This window comes from Chaetodon auriga, chromosome 13, assembly GCF_051107435.1.
Source record: "Chaetodon auriga isolate fChaAug3 chromosome 13, fChaAug3.hap1, whole genome shotgun sequence".
NCBI lineage: Eukaryota > Metazoa > Chordata > Actinopteri > Chaetodontiformes > Chaetodontidae > Chaetodon > Chaetodon auriga.
This window is the reverse complement of record NC_135086.1, coordinates 24,026,287-24,053,529: the sequence shown is the minus strand read 5'-3', so window position 1 is coordinate 24,053,529 and position 27,243 is coordinate 24,026,287. Positions and strand designations below refer to the sequence as shown.

General features: G+C 42.7%; 1 protein-coding gene across 1 annotated transcript; it reads right to left on the bottom strand.

Moving 5' to 3' along the window:
• Window positions 1-80: 80 nt before the first annotated feature.
• Window positions 81-21,700, bottom strand: rftn2 (raftlin family member 2). The gene is made up of 9 exons (XM_076746651.1): window positions 21,250-21,700; window positions 10,674-10,854; window positions 8,951-9,059; window positions 7,559-7,733; window positions 6,986-7,204; window positions 4,228-4,334; window positions 3,703-3,806; window positions 3,497-3,578; window positions 81-2,016 (listed from the first exon to the last, which is right to left on the bottom strand). Exons 1-9 carry the CDS (start codon window positions 21,386-21,388, stop codon window positions 1,813-1,815), a joined length of 1,320 nt encoding a protein of 439 aa, XP_076602766.1. The 5' UTR covers window positions 21,389-21,700; the 3' UTR covers window positions 81-1,812.
• Window positions 21,701-27,243: the final 5,543 nt, after the last annotated feature.

The following is a 27,243-nucleotide window of genomic DNA, read 5'->3' as shown; positions in this document are numbered from 1 at the left end:
GATGAAGTAGGAGTGGAGTGAGGTGTAACTGTAATGAACGCTGTAGAGGATGCTGTTCATGGGACACAACTCACAAAGCATAGGAATGAAGTGTTTAATACAAGAAAAAACACCAATTATAAAGGAAGCAAAATGTACAACTCTCCAAAAAGGAAAGGCTGGAATAATACTGACATTTAGTAAACCCTGATGGGGGGTTAAAATCCATCCATGACTCAAACCTGGGGGGGGTGTACACATCACTAGAAGGCCTAAACTATTTTCGGTGCATTTGATCCCTTTCGTCCCGCTAAGAACATGCATCACAAGTAGGTGAAACCCGTTTCTGCAATTACGAATTCTAACATCTAGATTATATACAACCGCATTGTGTCCTTGAAAAGCAACTGTACCCCTTTCATAGCATTAAAAAGAGCATTGATTTAGCATTTGCTTCTATAACAGCCACACTGGACATTTAAAAGACCAGAAGCAGAGACACTGTCCTTTCTATTTGACAGATTCTTCTTCCTTGTCAAAACCTGGTGCCTACATTACCCACACTGCAGCTCGACTGCTGACAGTTCAGAGATTTGGAATTGCAGCGCTATTACTAAAACCTATAAACAGATTCTGATGTGTAAAGTCAGCAGAGTTCCCCCCCTTAAAAAAACAAAAAACAGTTGTCATCATTTCAATATAACACGTTTGCGTCTGAAGAACTTCATCCATTCCAGAGAGAACTGCAGGTTTTGCCAGTACCATAGAAGCTGTAAAGCAACAAGCAGCAATTTTGAAATTTTGACTGACAAAAACGTGTACACGGATACAGTGGCTGATCAAATCTTAGATAAAACATTCAAACATACATTGAAGAGCCTTAAGCATTTCCAGAATGATGAAATGGCACCAGTCAGAGGAAAGTTAGGAGGGTGTGTGGACTCCTTTGCTTGAGGGTCGTAAATAATGATGTCTCCAGTTAACAGTACTGAAACGTTACTCATAGCACCTGTGACACCACAGAACTCTACAATCCTCCAGACCCTCCTCACAGAAATACTGATACCTGCCCGAATGTACTATCTGAGGCAGCAAACACCTTCACTGGGGCCAGCAGGGTTAACAGCGAATCAGACATCAGCCTGCATATCGTCAGTACCAATGTCCACAGGAAGCTGTGACAGTCTCCTGGATGAACACTCACATCCTGCCTCAGCCTTTAAGTGAGGAGAGGAGCTGCATGGCCAAAGCTCTGCCTAACCCGTGTCATTGTGACACACAAGAAGATAAGGGGGATGCTGATGTAAAGGTGTTCAAGCATCTTGAGGGGAAACAAAAAATATGTGAAGGAACGCAAATCAAAATTGTAAGGTGTGAGCTGGGTCAATAAGAAGGTCGAGCCCGTTTCTCTCGTATACCCACCTGTGCTGTTTCCATAATGTGCAGAAATCTGTGCAAGTGTTTGTGCTATTGTAGCAATTTCCCATGAGCACCTGAACTGATCAGAGGTTACAAAAGCCCCTAACATGGATTTAAATGTGTAAAGTGTCTCCTGTTGACCATCTTCTCTCGCTAACAAACCCATATAAAAGTTTGGATATTGATCCACTTCTATATATTACATCATTCTCAATATGGCTTCATTAAAAACATTTTAAAAAGTGCCAAGTTCTTCTACTTTAAAGTCTCTGTTAAAAGGAAGGGGTCATGAACGTGGTGGCCAATGAGCAGCCTCTTGAGTCCACTTGGATATTCTCTTCAGTAATCCAGCAATGCTTAAGTCAGTCCACAGCTTGCGTCTGAGGGGGAAGCTGCATCCATCCTGTTTCCTGCTTACATACAGGTAACTTCAGCCTTTCCCTCCTCCTGCTCAAAGCCACCTTCCTCCAAGTGGGACAGGGTGCTGGGATACCCCCCTCCGAACACTGGAAAGCCCCCGATGCCTCCAGCAGTTGGAGAACGCTCCTCTGGAGAGACGGGGCTGCTTACGGCGCGACTTACGGAGCGGCTGGACACGTCGCTGTGCACAGCCAAAGCCTGGAGAAAGGGAGGGCCACACACACACGCATTACAGTCATTAGTCCCACAAAGATTGTCACAATCTGACCTTGAATAATGCTTTCCTGGTTCAAAGGTTGTTTTCTGTGTTTGTGCATACTCAGCTCAAATGATTTAATTACTGATATTCTGACCACACAGTACATATATCCCACACCTGGGCTCTGCACCAGGAAGTGAGTGTGTTAAGCAGCTATGTGTGGGCTTCAGGTCGTATGCTATCATGAAGCTGGCTCAATTTTAACCAGAGCAGATCTCATAATAACCAATGCTTCATTGCTAACCTGCTCTGGACTAGGTTAACTTAGAAAGATCTAATCAAAACCTGCCAAGAACCCTACTACTGACCAATCAGATCACTGGAAAAACAGTCACCATGCCTACAGGATTCTGACATGGATATTTTTATGTTGAATAGTTTCACCTTGTGCTGGATTAAGTCCACTCACACTCCATTGGATTATTAAGTAACCCAGAGCCAGAGAGACACACGAAGCTGAGCTTGCAGACCCCAGCTGGTAATCCACAATCACCACCATCGTCAACAAGTTACGTTTCTATCCATGTGAATTTTTCACAGCAAAAGACAAACTATAAAGACTACATTTAAAAGTATGTCTCAGCAACGTTCAGACGTCTCAATAAGCAAGCCTACAGAGGACAATCTTAAAGGGCATTTCGTCATTAACCTTCACTGAGCCACACTTTCTGCCCGAGCAACGCCACAGCAAGTGAAGTGCAGCTTCAACCCAGCCCACCAGGGGGCAGTGGAGCCTCATAAACAGGCTCTCCCTGCAATGACAAAAGATGCATCTATCTGTCAATCAACCTTCCTCTGTGGATGGGTGATGCTGTGGATGGGTGACTAAATAATTGCCTTGTTTTTCTCCAAATACCACACAACTAATGATGTAACACTCTTCTGACAATGACTATTACTGCTGAAAAGGTCTTTAACATTTATTTTCCATTGTGCAGTCTCTATCATGATCTATATTTGAGCTCAACTGATTGGCAGGCTAATATTGGATTATTACAGGTAAGTAGGGGTGTACATGAGCCCAGTATTCACCGTCTTCTCTCTCCAGGTGGGACAGGGTGCTGGGATACCCCCCTCCTAACACTGGAAAGTTGCTGTTTGGTGCTGAGTGAAGTTGTGGGCTGGACAGCTGAACAATGAACTGAAACTCACTACAAAGCTCTGCAAAGCAGACGGGAGCTGCAGATTAAGGTGATGATTCTCTTCAGGTTCATCACCATGAGTGACCCATTACACACTGCTTTACATACAACATAATGTTCAAAAGTGGAATATCTGGTATTAGTGCATATCTTTGGCACACTTTAATAACTCAATATAAGGGATGGGGTAAAAATGTTGGTTTTTATTAGGTGTAAAATAATCCCATAGCTGCTCAGGCTCTACTCTGTATGACTTCACCTTCTGCCCCCCTCTCACCTGATTCCTTGGTTGTCCTGCTGCCTGACGTCTGACCGGCCTCTGAAGAAACACAACCTGTTTTGTGGCCAGGTTCCCATCACTACACACAAAACACGGAGGGATAGCTGGCTTTTAGAACAGGCTTAAACATACAGAGCAGACTGAATTAGTGACAAACATGTCTTCAAAAACATTGTGAAGGATACAGAGTGTGTTACATCTACCTGTCGTGCCGGATAATGGGAGTGGGCAGCACACATGTGAGCAGCCAACCGAACTCAGCCAGAGTGTGAAGGAGAGGCCCGTAGTCTGTTTTCACGTCGGAGCCCTGGGTGTAAACACAATGCATGCAAATGTAGGAGCCACTCACAGATAGGTCACCTGCTGAAAAATAATGTCTGTCTTACAACCCATTCTAAGCCAACATGAAGCAGTTTCTGAATGATCATGGCTGCCTTTCATGTGTTTAAGTATTTAGGGGAACCTTGAAAGAATCACATAAACACATCAAAAGTATTTTAGTCAGTCCGGCCACGTTCAGACCAACAGTAGGCCTGTGTGAAAAAACACAATGCTGTGCTATCATCCCTCACATGAGAACATGTCCGACCCCATGTTTCACTATACTGTTTACATCACATCTTTCAACAAATTTCATCTTCTGAAGCATTCTCAGGCTCGCTCTCTCTCTCTCTCTCTCACACACATGCACGCACACACACACACACACACACAAAATCTCTACTGACCTCGATGACAGTCCACTGCTCTACGACGATGGTGTCATTAGCAGGAGGAGAGGTGCTCCTCTCCTCGTACACGAACAGGCCCTCCAGTGATCTGGGCACTGGCTCGCCTGAAACATGCACACACATAAGGTCACTGTAAAATGTGTACACATTCGTATAATATATAACCATTATCATGTTTTTGTCATTTTATGGTTCACAGGAAAGAAAACAGAACAATCCACATGAATGAAGTTCATAACGCTGTCAGGTAGCACCTGATCGATTCACAGCAAATGCCTTTAGTGCTGAAAGAGTTCTCAGGAAATAAGGCAAAGAAAGCATGTCACTGGGTTGATAATGACCCAGTTATTAGAAATAGGTTGAGCTCTGCCTGAGTTCCCATGTGCTCATGTGAGGAGTGGAGCATGGAGGGTTCTTGCTGCCTGTGGATGGATGTCAGCGTGTATATTTCCATTTATTGCAGGCCTCAGAGGTCTACAGATGAGGTGGATGTCAGCTACTCAGCAGAGGAACAGGAAGTGAGGTTGCTGAGGTCAGGAAGACAGCTCCAAATATAGATTCAGTGGGAGCGAGGAGGGAGGGACCTCAGCCAAAACAGGAAGTGACTGATTTTGTGTGTATGTGTGAATCACTGTTTTATGAGAAAAGATAAAAATGCAAAGGGTAGAAGAGGAAGGATAAAAAGGAACACCAGCTACCGTTAGCCCTTTGAACCTAAGGCTGTTTGTGTTCTCCCTTGTTTTTTTACAGGCTTCCTCTATGGAAGATCTAAAATGCCTCAATAGTATTTCCTTTTTATGATTACATTAATTGCATCATAATTCAATGATAAATGTAAAAAGAACAATGAATCTTTTTTGCTACTAACTGTGTTAATAATTACATTGTTTTTCCATGCCACACTCATCATTATATGGTTAACTGAATGAAAAACAGTTCATGTCTGTTATGTATAATTTATTTCAAGAGGATTTAGGCCGATCACAAACGTCACAATAGAAGGACACATGTTCTGGGATACTTTTTATGAAAAGAATAAGGGCCTGATTTACTAAAGCTTTGCATGCGTAAAAACGTGCGCAAAAGCGACAGCACGCGCAAAGAGATGATGATGCTGATCTACCGACCGGGCGCACCCGGGATTGCGTCTGTCAATCGGGCAAAATAACATGCACTACTCCTTTTGCGCTTCTGCCTTCATGAATATGCAATATAGGCGTGCCAGCCAGAACGCGCAAAAATATTGGGCGGAGTAGATGCAAATAGAATCATTTTGCGCACACAATGTGATTTACCAAACCTCAAACTAATTGCGCTGATTATTTTTGCGTCCATATTTAGCACGTTTGAACGTCATGTCTTAGGCTACCTGGCACAACCGTGCGCACAGATGGCTGCGGTCATTGTTGCGAGGAGGCGGCGTAGGCAGGACAGGCAACGGAGAGAACGCATCTTTTCTGATCGTGTCACTCATTTTGGAATGCCCGAAGAAAAAATAATAGAGACATATCGGTTATCCGGCGATGCCATTTTGGAGCTTCTCCGTGAAGTAGGAGCTGATTTGGATCCAGTCACAAGGAGGAGTCCCCACGGCATTAACCTTCTCACAGATTGCCCCCCATATTGCGTTCCTCCTTGTCAAATTCCTTTGCTGTAACTCAGCAATGTGCTTGTTTGACTCCTGTACCAGCACCTCCAATTCCATGGGTTCGAATTTGCATGAGCAAAAACTCACGCAAAATCCTCGTTGAAATAGGGAGGGCTCAACTACTTTTGCACCTGTAGTCAATTTCGCTGTTAATCTTAGTAAATCAGCCGCAAGCCCCAAACGCAGCGCGCGCAATCTATCCATGTGCGCACGCAATTTAGCGCTCTTTATTTGGGATCTTAGTAAATCAGGCCCTAAGTCTCATGCAATTTCAAATTGCTACGCCTGTGGGTTTTGAAGGAGGGGTGGAGGAGAAAGACTGGTGTACATCTGCACACTGACAAGAGAAAAGCGAGGTGATGCTTAACTGCCTCTGGAAATTTAATCATGATAACATTCAATAGACTGTGTCCAATGGACTGCTATCTTCCAAACTTTTGGAAACATACCAACACAAGCGTATGTTGGTGATTCCGGACCAGATAAGCAGTGAAACGTGTGTGGTGATGACACCATATTTCAAAATCAGTGAGGATTTTAACAAGACTAAGAGACGACAGCCATGGTGGCAGCTCGTTAAGATGCATTTAGGCACAGCTGTGCTTTAAGCTAAATGCTAGCATCAGCATGCTAACAAGCGCACAATGAGAATGCTAACATGCTGATTCAGCAGATGTAATTTTTACATGTATTATGTTCTCCATCTTCGTTAAACATGTTAGCATGCTAGCATTTGCCAATTAGCACTAAAGACAAAGTCCAGCCAACGCTGATCATTGAGTCACTGATTTAGCAATTTGGTCATAAACCAAAGTGTGGGACAAAATGAAATTTCGACCTGATGCTGGTGCTACATGAGAAGTCAAGTAAGGCCACAACGAAATGATTACAATTCATCCTGAGGGGGCATGAATGTGTGTACCAAATTTCATAGCAATCCTTCTAACAACACACCACAAAAGGAAACGTCAGCAGTCATTAGGGAGCCACTGCTAGTTCGTCAGGAGACTGGACCTTCAGGTGGTCTGCTGACGTGATGATGAGGCTGGTAACAGAGCGTGCTGAAGAGTGCAGCTTCAGCCACAGTCAATCCAACATCCAACCAACCTTTGGGTGTGTCCCAGTACACGAAGGAGTCCACCAACGACCAGCCTTTCCGGTAGTAGGCAGCAGTCAGCTCCAGCCAATCAGCTTCCAGGGCACTGACCACCTGTCCCTTCCTGGAAACGCGCATGGAGAGCGCCCCCTGGTGGTACTGACAGGCCAGTGAGTCCAGAGGAGCACAGCCCGGAGCCCAAGAGTGGAAGAAGACCAGTAACCTCAAGTCTGGAGGGAGGGAGGAGGAAAGAGCGAGCGGATGAGGAGAAAAACTGGAACGCTTGTCAACAAGATTGGCTTTGACAGAAAGGCACTACATTAACCTACATACTGGCTGTTACCTCTTCATTCCTGAACAGAGGGTAGCTTTTGCAGAATTAAAAATGTGAAAGAAAGGTTTTAATCTCAGGACAGAAAATGGAACAGGTAATCCCTGAAACCTGGGTCAACGAGTTCAGCACAGTGAAATTTTACATCTTGTCCCCACTGGAAAAATCAAACTGACACTCAGCTGCTGATGGAGACACCAACAGAGAGTGATGACAGAAATGAGTGTAATGAGAAGGACAGTGAGTGTCTCACCGGGACTGTAGGTGTTCTCCTCCAGCTCTCTGTCTCCAGGCGGCGTACCAGGCGGGGTGCGTGGAGGGGAGCGACAGCCCCTCTTCGGACTATGCACTCTGCCATTGGTAATCCCGCTCACCTGCTGGAGGACCGAGCCAATGAATCGAACGCCCCCCCGGGCACTGCTGTTCACCTGCCAGAGAGACAACCAGCCACACTGTGACCATCTCGCTCACCATTACAATAAAGCAATGTTCAAGACTTGATTCCCTTCTAAACACGACACAGGTAGAGCTGCTTGAGAGTAACAGAAACCCCCCGAAAATGACAAAAAATTGTTAAGTGCATGGCTTCCAGTGTCCTGGGTCTGCTTTGAACAGAATTTAGTGGCATTTTCAACACGTGCAATGACTCAGTTTCCCAGGGAGCAAACAACATCCAATTAAAGGATCACACATAGCAGATTTATCTCATAGTTAAAATCACCATATTTCCCAAAATATGATTCTGTTTATGTATTCTTTGGCTTAAGGCAATAGTATAAGCTCCATAATGCCCTCTGAGGTGGCCAACATAGAAAACCTTAAATTTAACTATTGTTACTATTTTTATGTATCTGGACACTTAACCATGCATTATCACTTACATATCATTCATTCCATCTTTACTTTTAACCCAGAGGGGCAAACTTTGTCAGTGTGTACACAGAATTATTCTCCACAAATCATCATAATCAAAAATTCACTGATTCAGTCAGTCATATTAACAGAAAAATATACAACTTAAAGTTTCATCCCTTAAGTCTTGACTTGAAAATGTCCAACATTTTTCCTATTTTAGACTTTTAAAGGCCAGAAAAGCTGACAGTTTCAAGTAATTTCTTATTTTTGGGTGTCCTACAAAGTTGGAATTATTTACTATTTCACCTATTTTGAACACAAGTTGTGATAATGTGAAAGTATTTCACACATGGAGATTTTTTACAGTGCTGAAAAGGTGGAAATACCCAATATTTCACTTTAGGGGCCTGAAATCATGCAATATCTTACTTACTTCGGTGATTTTAGAGGCCTGCAGAGATGAAGGTATTGAGTATTTCACCTTTTTCAAGCTTATTTTAGGAATCATAGTGTAAAAAGATTATTGTATCAAGGATTTGACATATTCTTGAGACTTTAAAGGCTTTAAAAAGAAAAACATCCAATATCTCCCTTTTTAAGTATCTAATATTTTACTTATTTGAGAGCTTTAGAGGTCTAGAGGGATGAAAGTACACAGAATTTGTTCTTTATTGCTTTATTTATCTGCTGATGATTCATTTATCTTGCAACCCCTTGGGGAATTGCCAACCCATATTGAGATGTGTTCATTTATTTATGGGGCTGCTAAGCTGCAGTAAATATTACTGACCCTGTCAATGAGCGCTCTGACCGTGTCACCCGTCAGTGACTCTCCAGGTAATGGCCACTCCTCCACCTTCAACATGGGCACACTGTGACACATGGACGCCGTCTGCTTACTGATAGCACACACAGACAAAAACATTCTTAGACAGCCAGTGAGACAAGTTCAACAGTAACAGTGTTTGATGTAGGTTTTTCTTTTTTCGGTGGGCAGCTTCTGGATCAGTGGCACCAAATCTATTGAAGCTGTCCAGCTGGACAGTTCATAGTTCACTTGTAATTGTCACAGAGCTGCAGACAACAACATATAAAGCTTTTATAGGCTCAGCAGGAGACGGCTACAAACCACTGTCTCAGCAATTATGTGAAGGGTAAACAACTGAAGAAGAGACTGAAGTGATGACAGTTCATACACACTCAGTATTAAACTGAGTTTCTGTAAAATAACACAATGTCACACAGGATTACCCTTCAATTTTGCTTAAAAATACCATCATTAACACAACAAATTCCCTTCTACAGCCATCGTCATCTTATGCAATTAAAATGAGCATCAGACTTGCAGTATCCCAACCTATCAAACCTCAGAGATCAGAGACACTTCATCTCCATTGGCTGCAGCGGGATCCCTGTTGTTGGGTGGATTTCTAGCCAATAGTAATCATGGCAGACACAAGACTAAGTCAAACCAAAACATAGTCTCTTCCTCCTCCAGGCACACCGGTCTGACCTCCTAGCATGGCTCTGCATTAAAAATGCAGCTGACTTCATCTATCATTCATCTATTTACTTGAGAGTATGGTGGTGAACATGTCACCACAGTGTGAAGGCATGTGTGGCAGAGGGAGGGGAGGCACATGCATCTAATATGCAGTCATCTTTATTGACCTCTCAAAAGCGTGTGATACTGTCGATCATAACATCCGACTTATGAAGTCACAGTCTGAAGGTTCTCTGTGATGGTGCACTCAATTGGTCCCATGACTAGCCCTGCTGCCATCAGTAATGGTGTGCCACAGGGCTCTATTCCTGGTCCAGTGCTATTTACATTATACACAAATAGCGTTATTACTCCAAATCAATACTTCAATATCCATGTTGATGCAGATGATATAATTTTATATGCCACTGGCTAAACCCAGCCCAAGCTCATCTACAATACATGGTACGGTCCACATCCACCAGCAGAGTCTCTGACTAACCTGATAACAGTAGTTAAAACTTTAAATGCTATCCATATCACTCTTGCAGAAGAATTATATTCGACATTTGATTAAAAATTCAAAACCAAACTAGGCTTTCTGTACAGAATGAAAGGCTGTCTGTCTCTTCTTTACCCTTAAGTTAATGTTGAACTATTGTTGAACCCTGTTTACCACAGTGCTTTAAATTTAAACTTTAAATTGCTCTCTGTATAACTCAGTTGGATGGACTTCCTTACTGACAAGACAAAATAATTATCTCATGACATTTATCTATAAAGTTCGACACTTAAAGCTTCGAAACTACCTCACATCCCCTACTCTCATTTCAGTCTTGTAACTATAAGACACGACTTTAAAGCTTCAGCTCTCTTCAGAAGAGATCTCAATCTCAAACAGATTGCTGGTTACTTCATAAATATGTGGGTTTGCTTATATGTCTAGATGCAGATGAAAAGACAGTAAAAGTATGAAAATCAGAGCTTCATTTTAGGTTGAAGGTCTGAAACAGGGTTAGGATGTGTGTACCTGGGTCTTGGACGGGCCAGGATGGCACGGTAGAGCAGGCTGTAGGGCAGGGAGCGGGTTCGGCCCACAGACAGGATGATGGGGTGTAAAGCGGCCAGGACGTAGCCTTGTGTGTAGTAGGGCTGCAGGGCCTGGGGCAGCTCTGAAAGTGAAGCCACATACTGCACCGTAGGACGGCTACCTGCACGGATAGAGAAATGATAGGTAGGCAACAAGTCAGTAAAACACATTGGAGCTGGTCTATCAAGATTACTGCCAGATGCATTCATGCCATGCCACCCGCTGCATCGAAGTTACTTTGGTACCTGGCCAAACAAGATTTTTGGGGTTATTTTTGTGTTTCTATATTTGAACAGATGGCCTGGGAATGCAGTTTAAAGTGCAGATTAGTTATAAAGTGTGGTAGCATGATGCATTCATGGAAAAGCTTTAGTTGGCTTCTGAGCTCATTGCTTTCAGCAGACTCTTCACGCTCTGTCCTGTTTTTAGCCTTCCAACCTCCCCATCTCCCCACTCCTGTATAATGACTTTAACATCACTATTCTCATGACTGCTGGTGAAAGCATGCACACACATATACGCAAACACACAGGGTGTGCAGGATAGGAATGCAGATGATGATGTGTACCATTTATTTTCATTTCAGTTATGTTTTGTATTTTCTTAGGAAATCTGTCATCCATCTGGGTGCAATATTTATGAAGATGTCACATATGGAACCATCTATTTGACCCTTCACACACACTTCCATGTATATGGTCAATACAAATCCTATGATGTGTGAAATTGACATGTCACCACCACCTCCATTACATCAAGCCTCTTGCGATTATGAATATGAAGATACACACACACATACATACAGAAACATGCTTATGTTTGGTTGCACTGAGTATTACCTTTATGCTGCTGTGATATTATTTGGGTAATGGGGTTGTGTCATCTTAGAGGCCATTAGCATATAGGTGTGTGTCTATGTGTGTGCGTGTGCGTGTGTACATTTAATGGTTTGCATCACTTGAAATTTTCCACAATCATCCTTGTACAAGGCTGCAATCTGTGATCTCGACAGGACTTTACAGCTTGACTGTCTATCTGGGTGTATTTTGATGCAGATTTGGGTCTGGATGCATATCACAGATTTGTCAAGATTTTCTACAATTAACACCATTAGAGGACTGTGCAGGCTTGAAGGAAGGAAACACTCGGAATTATTTTCAAGAAAAGGTCTCAAGTCGGAAATTTTGTCATCGAGTCCACCCATCTTTCATTTCCTCACCAGTTTCAGGAATAAAGAGTGCAGTCAGTGCTCAGAGTTGTGTGCTGGTTGAGTGTTGTGTTGCCTTTCTTGAAACCCTGGCTGGAAATCCCTGTGACCATCACCACACTTCCTGTGTCCACAAAGAGTGGCTGTTCACAGAGGAGCTTGGCTGTGAGCCCCAATGCACAAACGCACACACATATGTGCGTGCGCGCGCGCGCGCGCACACACACACACACACACACACACACACACACGCATAATGCATTCCCTAATGCCTTACCCTAACCTGCACCATCACCCCCACCCTTACCCTTAAAACCAAGTCTGAACCCTCAAACAGCCCTTTGAAGTGGTGAGGACCAGCCAAAATGTCCTCACTTTCCTAAAATGTCACACATGTGTGTGTGCATGCACACACACACACACACACACACACACACACACAAACACTTGTCTCCCTTTATCGTCTTGCTTCCGATTTTTCATTGTGTTAATCTTGGTGCATCCGAAATGCACAATTCATTGTGTTTAAATGGACTTAATATATATGTGTGTGTGCGTGTGTGTATGAGTGTGTATGATAGAGAGAGAGAGAGAGAGAGAGAGAGAGAGAGAGAGAGAGAGAGAGAGAGAGAGAGAGAGAGAGAGAGTGATAGAGAGAGAGCATTCCTCTTTACAACCCCCCACATTCTCACGAACAAACAGCCCAGAGATCGGGGAGACCAGCACACAGCTGAGATCACTGCAGCCTCTGAATGGGCTGTCTGGCTCCATTATGAGCCTAAAGACCAACAGTACCTCAATGACACCACTAAAGCAGGGGCCGGGCAAACATAGCTACAGTTTACTGGCATTCCTGTGGGTTTGAAGCCCACTCCAAACACTTGAGGTGAATTTAAATTTAACACAGGCTTACATGTTGCAGCTGGTGGACCCAGATGATGCTTCACTGTGGATATGCAACTTCTAAGACAACGTCCTGTCAAAACAGAGCCAGTCCACTCAAACATGGATCACTAACAGTGTCTGGATGGTCACTCAAAAATCAGCCAAGTGGCTCCCTGGAGGACCATGATGTCACACACACACACACACACACACACACACACACACACACACACACACACACACACACACACCTCTAACCAAGGCTTTTGTTGAGGTCTTTTGCTCTTCCCCTCCCTTGCTTTCAGTCCTCACACCCCCTCCCATCCTGCCGCCATTGGCCCCATCAACCAGCACACTGAGGCCTCTGTTCAGTGCTGTGTGGGGGAATAAAAAAAAGGAGGAGGGGGAGGAGGTGGAGGAGAGGAAGAAGGGAGGTCCAGCAAAGAGGGTAAAAAAGGGGAACAGAAGCAGAGAATTATGGATAGGTGGGAACTGGCAGGATGGGGGTTTGGGCCTCAAGAGCAGTTGAGCAACAACTGAGAGGCATGACAGAGGTGGGAGGGTGAGGGAGAGAGGGAGAGAGGGAGAGAAGGAGGGAGGGAGGGAGGAGGAGGGTTTAAAGCCAAGCAGGGTTACAAGATGGATTTTATGGGCTGGAGAAGGTGTGAAAAGGAGAAAGCTGTCTGGCAAAAAGGAGCAAAGAAAACAAAGAGTAACACTAGGAGGAAAAACAAGCAGCTCTGAGAGGTTGTAGTTAAACACTGTGGTGCTAACACACTCACACTGACAATGCTAACATGCTGAAGTTTAGCAGGTCTAATGCCATTCATGTCACATTGTTCAGGCCAAGGGTTCTCAAACGCATCACTCAAAGGTCCACATCTGATCAGGGCTAATCAATGAACTAACATCACATCTCTTGTGATTGGGCCAGATTTACTGGCATATATTGTGAAACAGGTACACAATGTAACCAGTGATGTGAGTGCAAAGGGCTGTTTTCATCTGCTTTCACTTATTAACAAAGAGTTCCAAATCTGTAACATTGCACAAGTAACTCACCTCCACAATTTAAGTCATAAGGGTAGCAGTGAGGCTAACCCTGACAAATGGAAGTCCAATATTCACTGTCTTTCAGTTCAGAAAACAACACCATGAGAGCAGCAAGAGTGGGCAAGACAATACAGTAGTGGCCTTGAAACCAATATAATGTGCCACTTTAAGGCATCGCCTTTAGATCAAAAGTTATTTCATGGAAATCCATCCAACGGTGTGGGCCACAGTAAGGCACAGACTGCCATCCCAGATAATTACTGACTGAGCATCCCTTTGTATAACCCATTTATTCATCTAGTCCTGACCTGCCATCAGTATGCAGCCTACATATCGTCCTCTTGTGTGTGAATGTAAGTTGCTAGGTTTGCACTGCCCTTCAAATCTCCTCTAAATTTAATAATCAAAAAATGAGTTAAATCTGAAAAAAATCCATCATTAGATTCTCAGATTAGTCAGAGATTACTGAAAATTGCACTAATCTCTAGAAATAATAAAGAGCAGGCAGATAGATACCCTTTAACAATCAGGACAGTGAGCTTATCTAGAAGATTGCAATCCCTCCCACATTTTCTTCAACTGCCTTTTCATTCGTCCCTCCCTCAGTTCATCCAACCAGCCATGAAAACACGTCACCTCAGGTTAAGCCATCTCTCTGCCCACAAATCCCTTTGTATCCTCCATTTATTCATCTAGTCCTGACCTGCCATCAGTGTGCAGCCTACATATCATCCTCTTACCCATAATTCACTTCATAGCCCAGTTCAAGTCTTTGCATGACACTGCTCCATGCGTAGGGAGATGCAGGCCAATGCTATTACTCTGTCACACTCGCCTCAGGGTGAGTTCATACAGAAAATCATTTGTCACAAGAAGAAACAGGATTTTGATGTCGTCACAGGATTAGCTAATTACCTGTAAAAACAATATATAATCAGTTTTGCAAGTAATTACTCATAAGACAAAGTAGCTGAAGTTATGAATCATCTGAGGGGGACATGATTGTGTGCACCAAACAATCCATCCCATCGCTATTGAGAAATATTACTTAAACTAGTAAATGTCAATCTCATGGTGCCACATGAGTAAAGGTCAGGAGAGCATCAAAGACACTAGGATTCATGATCTGAGGAACATGAATGTCTGTCCAAATAACTCCAATCCATCCAATAATAGTCAAGACATTAGTTTGGACCAAAGTGGCAGGCCAAACAGCTGACTGACAACACTATCTCTGAAGTGCATGGCTAAAACACTCCATCCAAACTAAAGTCAAGTCAGTTTTATTTATACAGCCCAATATCAAAAATCACAAATTGCCTAAAGGGACTCTACACTCTGCACAGCATGCAACACCCTCTGTCCTTAGACCCTGAGTCCATCGAGGAACTCCAAAAACAGTTTAACATCCTGTCCCATCTGCTCTCCATCATCACCTTCACTGTGTTTAGTGTAGTTTCTGTTGAGAGAAAACTGAATGTGCAGGTCAAAAAAGCTACTTGTTAATCAGGTGAACAGTAATTCCTCAATTAGTGCCCTGAGATCAAATCAAAAATGGGGGTACTATGGACCAAAGGTCAAAACAAAGAAGAAAAGATCTTGTGTAGAACAGAACAGAACAGAACAGAACAGAACAGAACAGAACAGAACAGAACAGAACAGAACAGAACAGAACAGAGAGGCTGTTCACTGGGGCGAGCTTCAAAAAAGATCAATACCTATAAAAACCCCTTTAGAGTCCATGGCTGGTCACTCTCTCATGCGCCCAGCTATCAGTGCTCAGCTCAGGGGAAGTATTAGCCAGGTGCTTTGAAGTGCTGCCTCTGGCTCCAGGCCCCATGTCCACTCTCCTCTCTCACAGCAAAACGAGGCCAAGCTAACTGGGAGCACTGCTGCTACTGGACAACGTGAGATACACAGGGGTGTGTGTGTCTGTGTGTGTGTGTGAGCATGTGACAGTACCTGCATGTGCAGGAAAAATCTGCTTTTTGCCAGTCTGCTTCATTAAAATAATTTTGGCTATTTCCTGGTAAAATCTATAAAAACCAAAAATGATTAGTCTTACCGCCAGCGTCATGTAATGGTAGGTTTATCCACATTAATCTACCTGATACAAAGTACTGGGTGTCCTCAGCATTCAGCAGAGAGAAGCTTTATAAACCTGTCACCGCCTCTTCATTTCTTATGTGACATAATTCATCAACATTTTTAGATGGTATAAATTCTAGGTCATACGTCCGCCACTCCGCGCTGCATGCTGGTATGTGTGCAAGACATAAAACCAACAAAGAGATCCATTTCTAAAAACACTGCTGTGCAGTGATTCTCGTGGTCAGAAAGTGGATATTTTTAATGATGAAGCTAAGATTCATAAGGACTTCAAACAGGATACAGACTCAGACTGTGCAACAAAAAGGGCTGGAGGTGGTGAAACTTGCCTCAACAAAAGCCATTACACAAAAGCAGTCCAACAAGATATGCAAGAAGATATAAAGACCTCTCCAAACATAAGGCATCTGTTAGCCAGGTGCTTGTCAAGAATGGAATGTGCTGACTGATGTGTTATTAATACTGGAAAACACAGAAGCCTCAAAGCTGCAGACTACTGACTCTGACACCTTCTCCTTCAACAAACTCAATTAGCCAATTAATGCTGGGCAGACACTGTGATTTCATTCATCCATTCATCTTGTACGCTGTGTTCACTCAGACTGTACGCTTTAACGGGCCTTTCTGCACGGACAGAGCCTGCAAACGTCCACGCTCAAGCTGGACGAATCGAGTGGGCAGCCCTGACGAGGTATTCACTGAAGGTTAACACAGAATCCAAGAGATCACCCTAAAGCCACACTGCTGACCATTCAGACAATTAGTCAGGTGCCGTACTCAATGAATAGAGCAATAAAAATGAAAACATCTATGTACTGCAAAAGAGCGAAGCAACACTGACGCACTGTGCTGCTCTCATCCACGGCTCTCTCCATCGCTCATGTAGCTAAGCTAGCTAAGCTAATACAAAGGACACAGGCCTGCCACAGTGCGCCTGACTTGAATACCTGCCAGCGCGATGTGCTAACCTCAGCACATGTTGCTAACGGCATATGGCTGAAAGTTTCTGGGTAGAACTCGCACTTGGTTCCGCATTAAGTGTGGTGGAGCCAATATTTTTGGGTATTAGCATGCAACATCTGCGGCTGCTTACACTGGACCAGGACCTGCGCACTGCGACGGTTCTGCTCGAATACACAAACCATTATAGCCGTTGTGTTTATTTAATGATTTCAGGAAACTTCAGCATCTTTCCCATGTGTACTGTTTAATCAGTGGGTATTTTTATTTTCCCAGGCTGGGCTCCGTCTAGGAGGTGACGGCACCCTCAGTGAATCTGGGAGCACATCAGATATCCTCTCCATCATGGAGGAGCTTTCAAGCTGGACTGCGAACCCTGCAGAGCCTCATTTGAAGTGAGAATGCAGCCTGGTTTAAATCTGGTTCACAGCCAGGAAAACGCACATTTAGTAGCACAGATTGGCTTTTTGAGGGTCTTCTCATCTTTCATTTGGCCAGAGGAAACGTGACTGACTAAACCTGGACATACTTAACACCTACTTCATTAAATATGGTTACTGAGGTAAACAACTTATAGTGTTGTAAAAGAAAGAAAGAAATGCCTCTGAGGGTGCCAGCGATCACCAAGCTGAACATGATTAATGGCGACTGGAATCACTCTGAGTTTACCTTTAGCTGTGCCAGTTCTGAAGACTTCTTACTCTGAGAGAGATGCATATTCACGCATGTTATTGTGTTGTTTTCATCTTTTCCTCCCTTCATAAAAAGCAGCTCAGGTGATCAATCATATAACATGAGGAACGTTCCAAATGACTCATTTTCCTGCCTTTTAAAAAGAAGTTTACAGTGAAGTGATTACATCTGTCCGGCTCTAAATAATCACTGTGAGCAGATTATGATTATTATTTGATTATTATCAACTCTAATCAGTCCAATAGGTGACACTAACACGAATGAACCCCTCAAAACACATTTACCTCTAGCTGTGTGATTTAAGTGGCTCTTTTAATTACTACAGACAGAAACCAGCAAACACCAGAGCCGCTGTCCACGTACGTCAAGCAAAAAGCTCCTTTGCTCTGGAGCTAGCTCCACTAAAGCTAATGTTGTTAGCTGCGACGCCAACATCTGAAATGCAAAATTAACCCTCCAACAATGTGAACGTTACATTTATAGAAATGTATGACTCTTCTACAGACATGCAAGTACACTATCACGGCAGAACATAAAAAAAAATCTGAATAAAATTACTGTAGTTTTACATTTGTTTTTCACATGTTGTCACATATGAAATGACCTAAAACAAAAACTATAAGCGGAATCCTTGATTACTTTAACTGAATTACAAAACAGCATAGACCAGCCAACTACAGTCAACCCTACAGAACACTGAGCTGCACACGGAGAGGGTACTAATCAAACCACGTTTGGTGGTCAGCGATGTGAGTGATGAGCTCTGTCAAGATGATCTGCTGGTGAAAAAATCTCACAGCTAGATACTGTTGATCTGCCAAACAACTCAGACAAGATTCTGAAATTTATCCCCAATTTATCCCTCAGTCTGACTACTGGTGTCTGAGTTGGATCCAGACACAGTCTATGACTCACTCACACACACATACACACACTCAGTCTGAAGTGTATATATATAGGTCTGTGTGAGAGCAGAACCCATGACCCCCTGCTGACGACAGGCACAAAGAGTCAGAGCACTTCAGAAGAACGTGGCAGTACCGCACACAGAGGAGCGTTCGCTACTGTCACAGGTCACGACTGTCTGCTGCTGGGTGACAGCAGACAGCCTGTCGTCCACTCACCAAGGAAGCTCTGAGGTGAGAACAAAAAGGGCCACATTTATGTGTCCACACTGCACGCTACATTGGAGTCGTTGGGACAACAGAAAGTCTCGCAATCACAATTCTACTGGCAGAGGCCGAGTGGGGTTACAGAGTAAAGCTTCATCCCGCACAAATGATGAGCTGAGTACAGACAGCGGCTCCACAGAGCACACAAACCACAAACCGGACACCAGCCAAACCTGCCGTCAACCTAGTCACAGAATTAACATTGATCAGTGACAGCTGATATGACCTGCTGCCAGGATCTTCTGTCATTTTAACGTGAAAGCGACACTCAGCGGCAGCTATGTGAAGATGCTGCCTTAGTGATTCTACTCTGAGCTTTGTGAGTGCATTTTTAAACATATTGCGTCGTCCACACTGATGTTCCAAAACATAACTCTGAATTATTTGTTTGTCAGGGTCAACTTCAACTGCAAGCTGGGAAATTGGGTAAAATTTTAATCCTGGTTTCTAGTCTGAGCTGAAACAATTTCTGGATCAATGGATTAGTCAAAGTGCCAGTAAATGAGTAAATCAATTAGCCCCCAAATTTAGCTGTTTAAGTCATTATCAAGGAAACATCACTCTCTGGTTCCAGCACCTCAAATGTGAGAATCTGGTCTTTTCTCCAGTGTGTGAATTCAAATTGAATGTGCAATAAGCAATATGAAGAGCTCACCTTAGGCTCTGGGATTGTGAGTCAAATCAAAGGTAACGACTGGTCAACTGACAGAAAACTAATTTGTTGAGCAAAAATGACAAAAATGCATTTTCTCTTAAGGAGGGGACGCGCATGTTAACTGCTGTCTGTTCCAGTCTGGGTCACTTAGTGAGATATGTAAAGAATCCCAGATGTTCAGATCCAGCTGCTGCCACTCGTTCTCATGGAGAAACTTTAGAATATGTCTGACATTTGCAAACGACATCAGTGGCTGATGACGGCACGTGTCGCCTTTATGTGTAGTCTGTCTCAAGCTTTAGTCTTCTATGACAGCAGGTTAAACATCGCTGGGTTTGAGACTGTTGGACATCACCTTGGGTTTGGTCCATAATGAAAATCATCGTTAATTACAGCTCTACTTTGAAGTGAGTCCACAGCACATGATGGGACAGACAGGACTGGCTCCACGCTGTATGCTGGACAATTCTATAGTCATTAGAAGGCGGGATACGTACTTTCCTTCCCTGATCCCCTTAATTTGGAGAGCAGCACTTTCCTCCATCATTCATTATCGTGTTGGCCTGCTGTTAACATGCGAGGGCCCATTCAGACCTTAATCACCGTTGCCTTCCAAATAGGTCACAGTCAAAACAGCCAGTCTGAGGACCAGATGAAGGGATTATCCTTGAAAAATGGCAACCCTCGGCCATCCGTGACTGCCACACATGTTCAAATTAGATTCCATATCACAGCAGGTGGGCTTTCCTCTAGGAGGGTATTACATTTTGCTGCATGCCTACCACATGGGAAGGACTGTGTGTGTGCATGAATGACTGTGTGTCTATGTGTGTGCTGAGGGGAGAAGGACAACTAGCAAAGACAGGAAAAAACCTTGTGTGACCTATTTCTAGATAGGCTGAACAGACAGCCCTGTTGCTAGGAAAGGTCCAGAGCTGGATACTGTTATGATACACGCGTGTCATCAGTAACAATCTGACAGGGTCACGCCCATGCTTAAAAGACTTTATGGAGACTAACTGCACTCTGTCTGTCTATACAGGCAATTTTACTGAACTTCACAAGCATCATTGGAAAATACAGGCCCTCTGAGAACAATGAGGTGATACTACGCTCAAATGAAACTACCATCAACAGGATGTCTGCTATCGAGGAGCATTTTAAGGCTGCATGAACCAGGAGGACAGTTTTAGTCTTAAGGGGGAGCACAGGGGGCCACTTTTAGGCCTTTTGAAAATGGTTAATGCCAAAATGATATTTTTAAGAGGGGCCGACTGGGGGGCTTAATGCACTTAGCTCCATTCAGACTAGAAGTAGTGACACCAGTTCCCTTTAATGGAAAGCTGGAGTAATAAATGTACTGTAGAACATCTGAACATTATCTATTCATCTGTTTATATTTCTGATTCTTTGATTGGTCTATAAACTGTGGGACAGTAAATTATGATCACTTTCACTGTTGACCAATCTGCCCATTGTTTCCTTGATTTGTCGTTTAGCCTCAGAAAATATTGTTATTATTATTGCTTGTTTTGTCTCACCAATAGTTGAAAAACGAACTTACAAACATAGTTACTATTATATATTGCCAAGAAAAGAATCAAACTCTCATTTTTGTTTGAAAAGCTAATGAAATCGATCAATTTCCTGTTGAACGATTAATCAACTAATCGTTTAAGCTCCACGTGAGTTGTTTGACCACTCCAACATGTCCCGTTTCCAAACACACGGAGCAGCAGTTAGAACGCGCTGGCGCGCAGCATCGATTATCTCAGCCGTTACCTTCCAAACTGAAGTCCAGCAGCACATACTCATACACGGTATCCGTTTTGGTCTCCACTTGTGGTCTCTTTAAGGTGGAGTAGATTTTCCCGGGGCTGCTGTCCTCCGGGTCTTCCAGTTTCCGCAAGCCGCAGCCCATGGCCTCCGAGGCGCAGACAGCCTTTCCCTCAGCGCGGTGGGAGCACCGGAGGAGCCGACAGACCGAGCTTCTCTGCGCCTTCAACTCTTTAACTGGACCGCTCCATCCCTCCTCCGTCCTCCCTGTTAATCCCTCTGAGTGCTCACAGATACGCAGAGGCAAAGCTGGAACAGCGACAGGCCCCCAAGTTTAAGAAGAGAGGAGCGGACTGAAGTGTTACTCCATGAGGCGCCTGTTTTCTTGAGAAAGTGTCCCGCTGATGTGGCCGCGAGTCAGAAGCGTGGAGAGGAGGAGCGCGCTCCCTGGAAACAAAGTTTCCCCACAGTCAAGCTGGCAAGGGTAATACAACTTCCTTTCGAAATTTCAAAATAAGATATTGACATAAACAACGTAGAATATTCCCTCCATACTCAATGTTACAATTTAGTGTTTTGTTCACTCACTTGTGTATTTAATTTTTTTTCTTTGTTGTTGTTGTTGTTATTTTTACAGACCCATTATTGATATCAGTCTGTATCTATTTTGTAACTTGGGGTCTAAAAACTTTGATTAATGTGAACCAGTTTAAAGCTGCATTTTTTTTTTTCATAAAATCATAAAATTAAATAAAATAAAAAAAACAACTTTGATAATCGATTAATTGAAGTCTTTCTTATTGTTAATTGCAAAGCCAAATAGTCACTGGCTCCAGCTTCACAAATGCGAATATTAGTTGCTTTTGTTCTAGTTTTTTTATGAGAGCAAATTGATTATCTTTGGATTTTGGACTGTTGATGTGATAACATTTTCAAAATTCTAATTCAAATATGTCAACTGGGATTTTAGGATAGGAAATTGTAATGGTCTTGCTCTATTTCCTGACATTTTCTTGGTAAAATGATGAATCAATTGCAGCCCTATTTCTTTTAGTTATACAGTTGTCCAATATTGGTATGAACTGCTTAATGATGGACTGATTCTCTCCTTAACAGTGATAAAAGTGTTAAACAACAACAACAACAACAACAACAACAACAACATAGGTCTAAAGAATGTTCACATCAGGTTTTCTCATACTTCTGAGTAGGAGACTCATACTTCCACGTATTTTAAATATAGACTGCATTCTCCATGTTGTAAAACAGTTTTTTGTATTTTTTTTGTCTTATACCATTTATTTATAAACTGATGTACTACAATCAACAAGACTACTTTGCATTTTTAATCAGAATTCAGTTTTTGGTTATTGTATCCAATTATTATAGGCTGCTGAGATGATATTTTCATCCTACAGTAGGCTTCTGAACATTGGGACTGCAAATAATAGTCATTTAAATGATAGATTGTCCCAATTCTCATGATGTTATCAGGACAAATCAGAGATATCCTCTCAGCCACAGTCCTAAACACCTCATGTGACTTTACATGAAACCGACTAAAGTAGCCAATCATCGGATATTCTCACTTCATGAGCAATTTAACAATAAAACACACAAGACAGTTGTCTTCCGTTCAGGAATTGATTAATTTGCTAATCCCATCAGCTGTGCTTTGATCAATCTGCTCCCGGTGGATTGATGCTTTTATTTTGAAGTCACGTCTGTTTAACGCTCTGTCTGTCTTCGAGTAACGGCCGCTTTGCGCGTGAGGAGAGAGGAAAGTTTCAGTCGTCAGTGGTTACAGGCTGAGAAATAATGTTATCACACAGTAAGAGAATCCTTTGTGTTTCTTCGCTCATAACGGTCACCGCTGCCTGCCGTGAACTGTGGCAGACTTTCATGTTTTCGGGAAAGTGGAGGCTGAATGAAGCCACTTTCAGCCGTGCAGGGCCGTGTTTGTTGGCTGGTCCTGTACTACATGTCAACAACCAGCCTTTTAGATGGATTGCTATGAAATTCATTCCAGACAAAATGTCATGTGATAGCTTTGGTGATCCTCTGACTTCTTAGCCTTGCACCATCATCAGGTCAAAATTTCAATTTGTCCTGGCTGCACTTCTCTTTTTACAGTAATTAGAATATGTGAACATGACAAACACTCCAAATGCAAAACATTAACATGTTGAAACTGAGACTGTGTTTGCATGCTGACCCTTGATCTACAGTTTGAGGTTTCACTGAGAAGTTTTTCGCAGCGTCTGAATAATTTGATTGCATAAGATGAGTAAGAATCAGTCAAAGCAATCCTTAATCCACATCATCAACCTTTCAGTCAACTCTCTAAGACTGTACTACTGAGAGCCGGCTGTCAATCTGTGCTCTCACAGAGGACGAAATGATGCAGTGTAATCTCTGAGTAGTCCTTTAATGTTCTGCTTGACCCCTCTCATCCCCTTCCCTGTACTGCTGTCAGCCATCTGCCCCCCTTTCTCTTCACTGACATCATTAGTAATTCAGTTAATCACCATTTATCAGTGTGGTCATGTTGCACTTTGAAGATTTGCTCTCTTGATTAGTGGTCTTTGTTACTTAAATCTTTACTGCTGTCTTGTTTTTATGACTGTTCTTATGTTATCTGATGCCTATGTAATGACATCTGGACTGGTGCTGAGGGAGCATAGAACATGTGGAATCAAACAGTGAGGTCAGGTCAGTGACCCCGCACACACACCTTAATACCACTGGCCTCTGACTCCTGTCACTCACTGATTACATTTCAAACCATTAAAGACATGGAACTGAAGACTGGTGCACAGCAGGCAGCCAAGAACACACTTCATTGAACCCCCTCATTAGTGATGCACATAAGCCAGACCCCAGGATCAGAATTCCTCTGTTTCCTGCAGGTTTACTTCATCAACACAACAACACACATGTTAGTTCAGGACATATTTTCGGACCTAACTATCACATTCATTAATCACACAACCAAAAATAAGTTTTAACTCATGTCAATTTTATTTATGTTTCCCAAATCACAAATGTGTCTGAAAGGGTTTTACATCCAAACATCAGGTCTTCAAGGTCTTCAATTTTGATTGAGAAAACATCCACCTAACAGGGAAAAAGGAACCCTCTTACAAGATGGACAGACATGGAATATGGGTCATATATTTCTGGATTGAAAGTTGAGATCATGGAATGAAAAGTGTTTTAATGTTTGCAACATTACGACATTTAATTTGCCTGATGACTCTGATGCCATATCAAAAAGTGAGAAATCCATGACCATTTAATAAATGACTCACTTTGTAGTCATCAAGTCTGCAGAGTTAAATGTTATTAACTCAAAGTGATGTCAGGCTTAATGGCTTAAGTGTTTACATAGTGCCCCTCTGTGCTGCACTCATTGGCAGTGGAGAGTGGGTGAAGAGACAATCTGGACTCAGTAGAGAATGGATGGGTACATCTGTAACCATGGTTCTCTGAGTGGAGAGACTCTCTTTCAACACATCCTCATACCTGAATGACTGAAGAAGTCGAGTGTCAATCACTCCCAAAACCACTTATATCACTGTTGGAGAGTCTCAGCGGCAAGCCGGTATGACAAAGGCAGACCTTCATCCTCATCTCGTTAACGTTGTAAAACAGATGCAGGTTGTTGAAGATTAGGCACCAAAACTACTTTATTAGGATTGAGAATCAAAAGTAGGCCACTGGGTTGGGGTTTTGAAAAGATCATGGGTTAACATGAGCACGTTACTGATGCATATGTGATGTAACGCCAACATGATGTGTAACCTGAAATGGATCAATGTTGAACTTTGGTTTGACGTGGGACACAAACAGCTTTCTCCATCCGTCCACACCACCTTCCTCATAATGTGGAACTTTCTTACTCTTTATACTTCATCACCTTCACTTCCTCTTTTGCTCCCATCACAATTACCGAGGCTATTAGAGGTCACTGTCTAACAGTAAACATGAATACGGCTCAGAACAGCCTGCTTCTAAGGTTAACCTATATGGCTATTTTTGTGGTGAGGATGAGCTTTTCTCTTTGGATCAAGGCTGCTACAAAACACATTCCACTCAAGGTAAACTGGGGAGGCTCCTAAATGCTTGTGTGGTGCTTATAGCCACAGTTTGCCGCTATGTTGTGTGTCTCAGAGGTTGCAGGTTTTATGGTTCTTTGTTTCTTTCGACATATGTGTTCATTCTGGGACAATAGTATAAGTTCTGTTTTGATGTCTGAAAATGAAGAACAATGCGGGAACCTTAATTACATGTATAACTTTCTGTTCTATTTTAAACCAATTAATCTGTACTTTTACATTTAAGACAGTGCTTTTTGAACTTTATCTCTTCTGTAGTATCTGTCCATTGTCTATATCAGATGAACAGATTTTCATTAACCATTGTGACTTTTGTTATCCTTGCAATAGCAGATTTTTTGGCTGCTTGAGGGCAACATAATCAAGTTGTGAACATGGACATAAATGCTCCATTATGTTCACCAACTAGTCTGTAACTGTGTCTGTCTGCTGTTTGGTGGTGAGAAGGAAGTGTACAGTGGAGACATTTTTCATTAAAAAAACTACCAAAGGACACAATGAGAGCATTGAGAGTGAACCAGTGAAGTTGCCACTGGACAACTAAACAATCAGTTGAAACTCACTATGAAGCTCAGTAAAGTCAGTGGAACCTGTAAATTCAGCTGATAATTCTCTGTCAGTCACTACAAACAACGCCTTTCACACTGTCAGTGTTTTCATTGTAATTCTATTCATTGTTCATTGTAGCTCCTTTAAATTCTAACATCCAATTATGTACTCTTCATTTTAAGAAAGTTTCTGCAGGTACTGAGTTCTGCAGAAAGTCGCCAAGCAGTTACAGAGTCAGTAAAAGTTCCCTCTAGTTTGCTTTACTCTCCAAATAAATACAGGTCAATTGTTTGTGTTCTAAGTTGCTGACACATGAAAAATTCTGCATTGATATGAATTAAACTGTTTTTCAAATTTATCAAGGGAACAAATGCATTTCCTTTCTCGAAATCATGAGTGGTTTCTATTTCTCTATTTGTCCAATTTATTCCATAAGATGGAAAAAGGTTGAATAAACAGATAAGGACAATCCATATTCCATATGAAAATTCAGAAACTGCAATATAACTAAACCCCTCATTTCTCAATCATTTGTAAGCCTTTCACACACACACACACACACACACACACACACACACACGTGCTGTTTTGATCACTTGTGGGGACATTACATAGACTTACATTCATTTCCTGGAGACTCTTCACCCTAAAATGTAATGATTTAACCCACGAGTAAGGTAAGTCTCCACAATGTGACTGTGTAAACAGGTTTTTGCGCCCACAACGTGAGTAATAAGTGGACACACACACACACACACACACACACACACATACACGCACACACAGTGATATGGGACCAAATGAGAGTGGCAGCTGAGGCTCTGAGCCAGTAACGCCAGCTGCATACCCTCATGCAAAAACCACCGCCAGGTGCTGTCTGTCAAACACACACACACACACACACAAACACACACAGACCATACAGCGTTTGGATCCATTTCAGCATTGTATTAATTGCTCATCTGGTCCATTGTTGAGGACTTTAGAGGGGTAATTGTTCTTGAACCAGTCCTGTCACTGTTTCAGAGAGCATGACACAGACCACATGTCCACGAGATATGTTAGTTTATGTAAAACACATTGGAGATGCAGTTAATAGTAAACTTATATTAGAACTCTTTGGTTAATAATAAACCTCATTGTTCTGGTGTGACTGATATAAGTGCTTAATTAAACAGCGCTCTGTGTATTTTCCTGTCTGATGGTTTCATCCACTTTAACCCTACTTTTGTCTGAATGAATGAAAGGAAGGAGAAGAAGGATGCAGCTGGGTGGATGAGAGGAATTATTAGAGGAAAGGAGAAAAGCAGTGAGCAAAGCAAGCAAAGCAAAA

What these genes read in the sequence shown, in the direction of transcription:
- rftn2 (XM_076746651.1), bottom strand. Translation starts at nt 21,388, where the DNA reads ATGGGCTGCGGCTTGCGGAAACTGGAAGACCCGGAGGACAGCAGCCCC. An exon ending in GGAGAACACCTACAGTCCCG is followed by an intron (nt 7,205 to 7,558) that starts GTGAGACACTCA and finishes CCCTCCCTCCAG; the next exon opens with ACTTGAGGTTACTGGTCTTC. An exon ending in CAGGACAACCAAGGAATCAG is followed by an intron (nt 2,017 to 3,496) that starts GTGAGAGGGGGG and finishes CCCTTTCTCCAG; the next exon opens with GCTTTGGCTGTGCACAGCGA.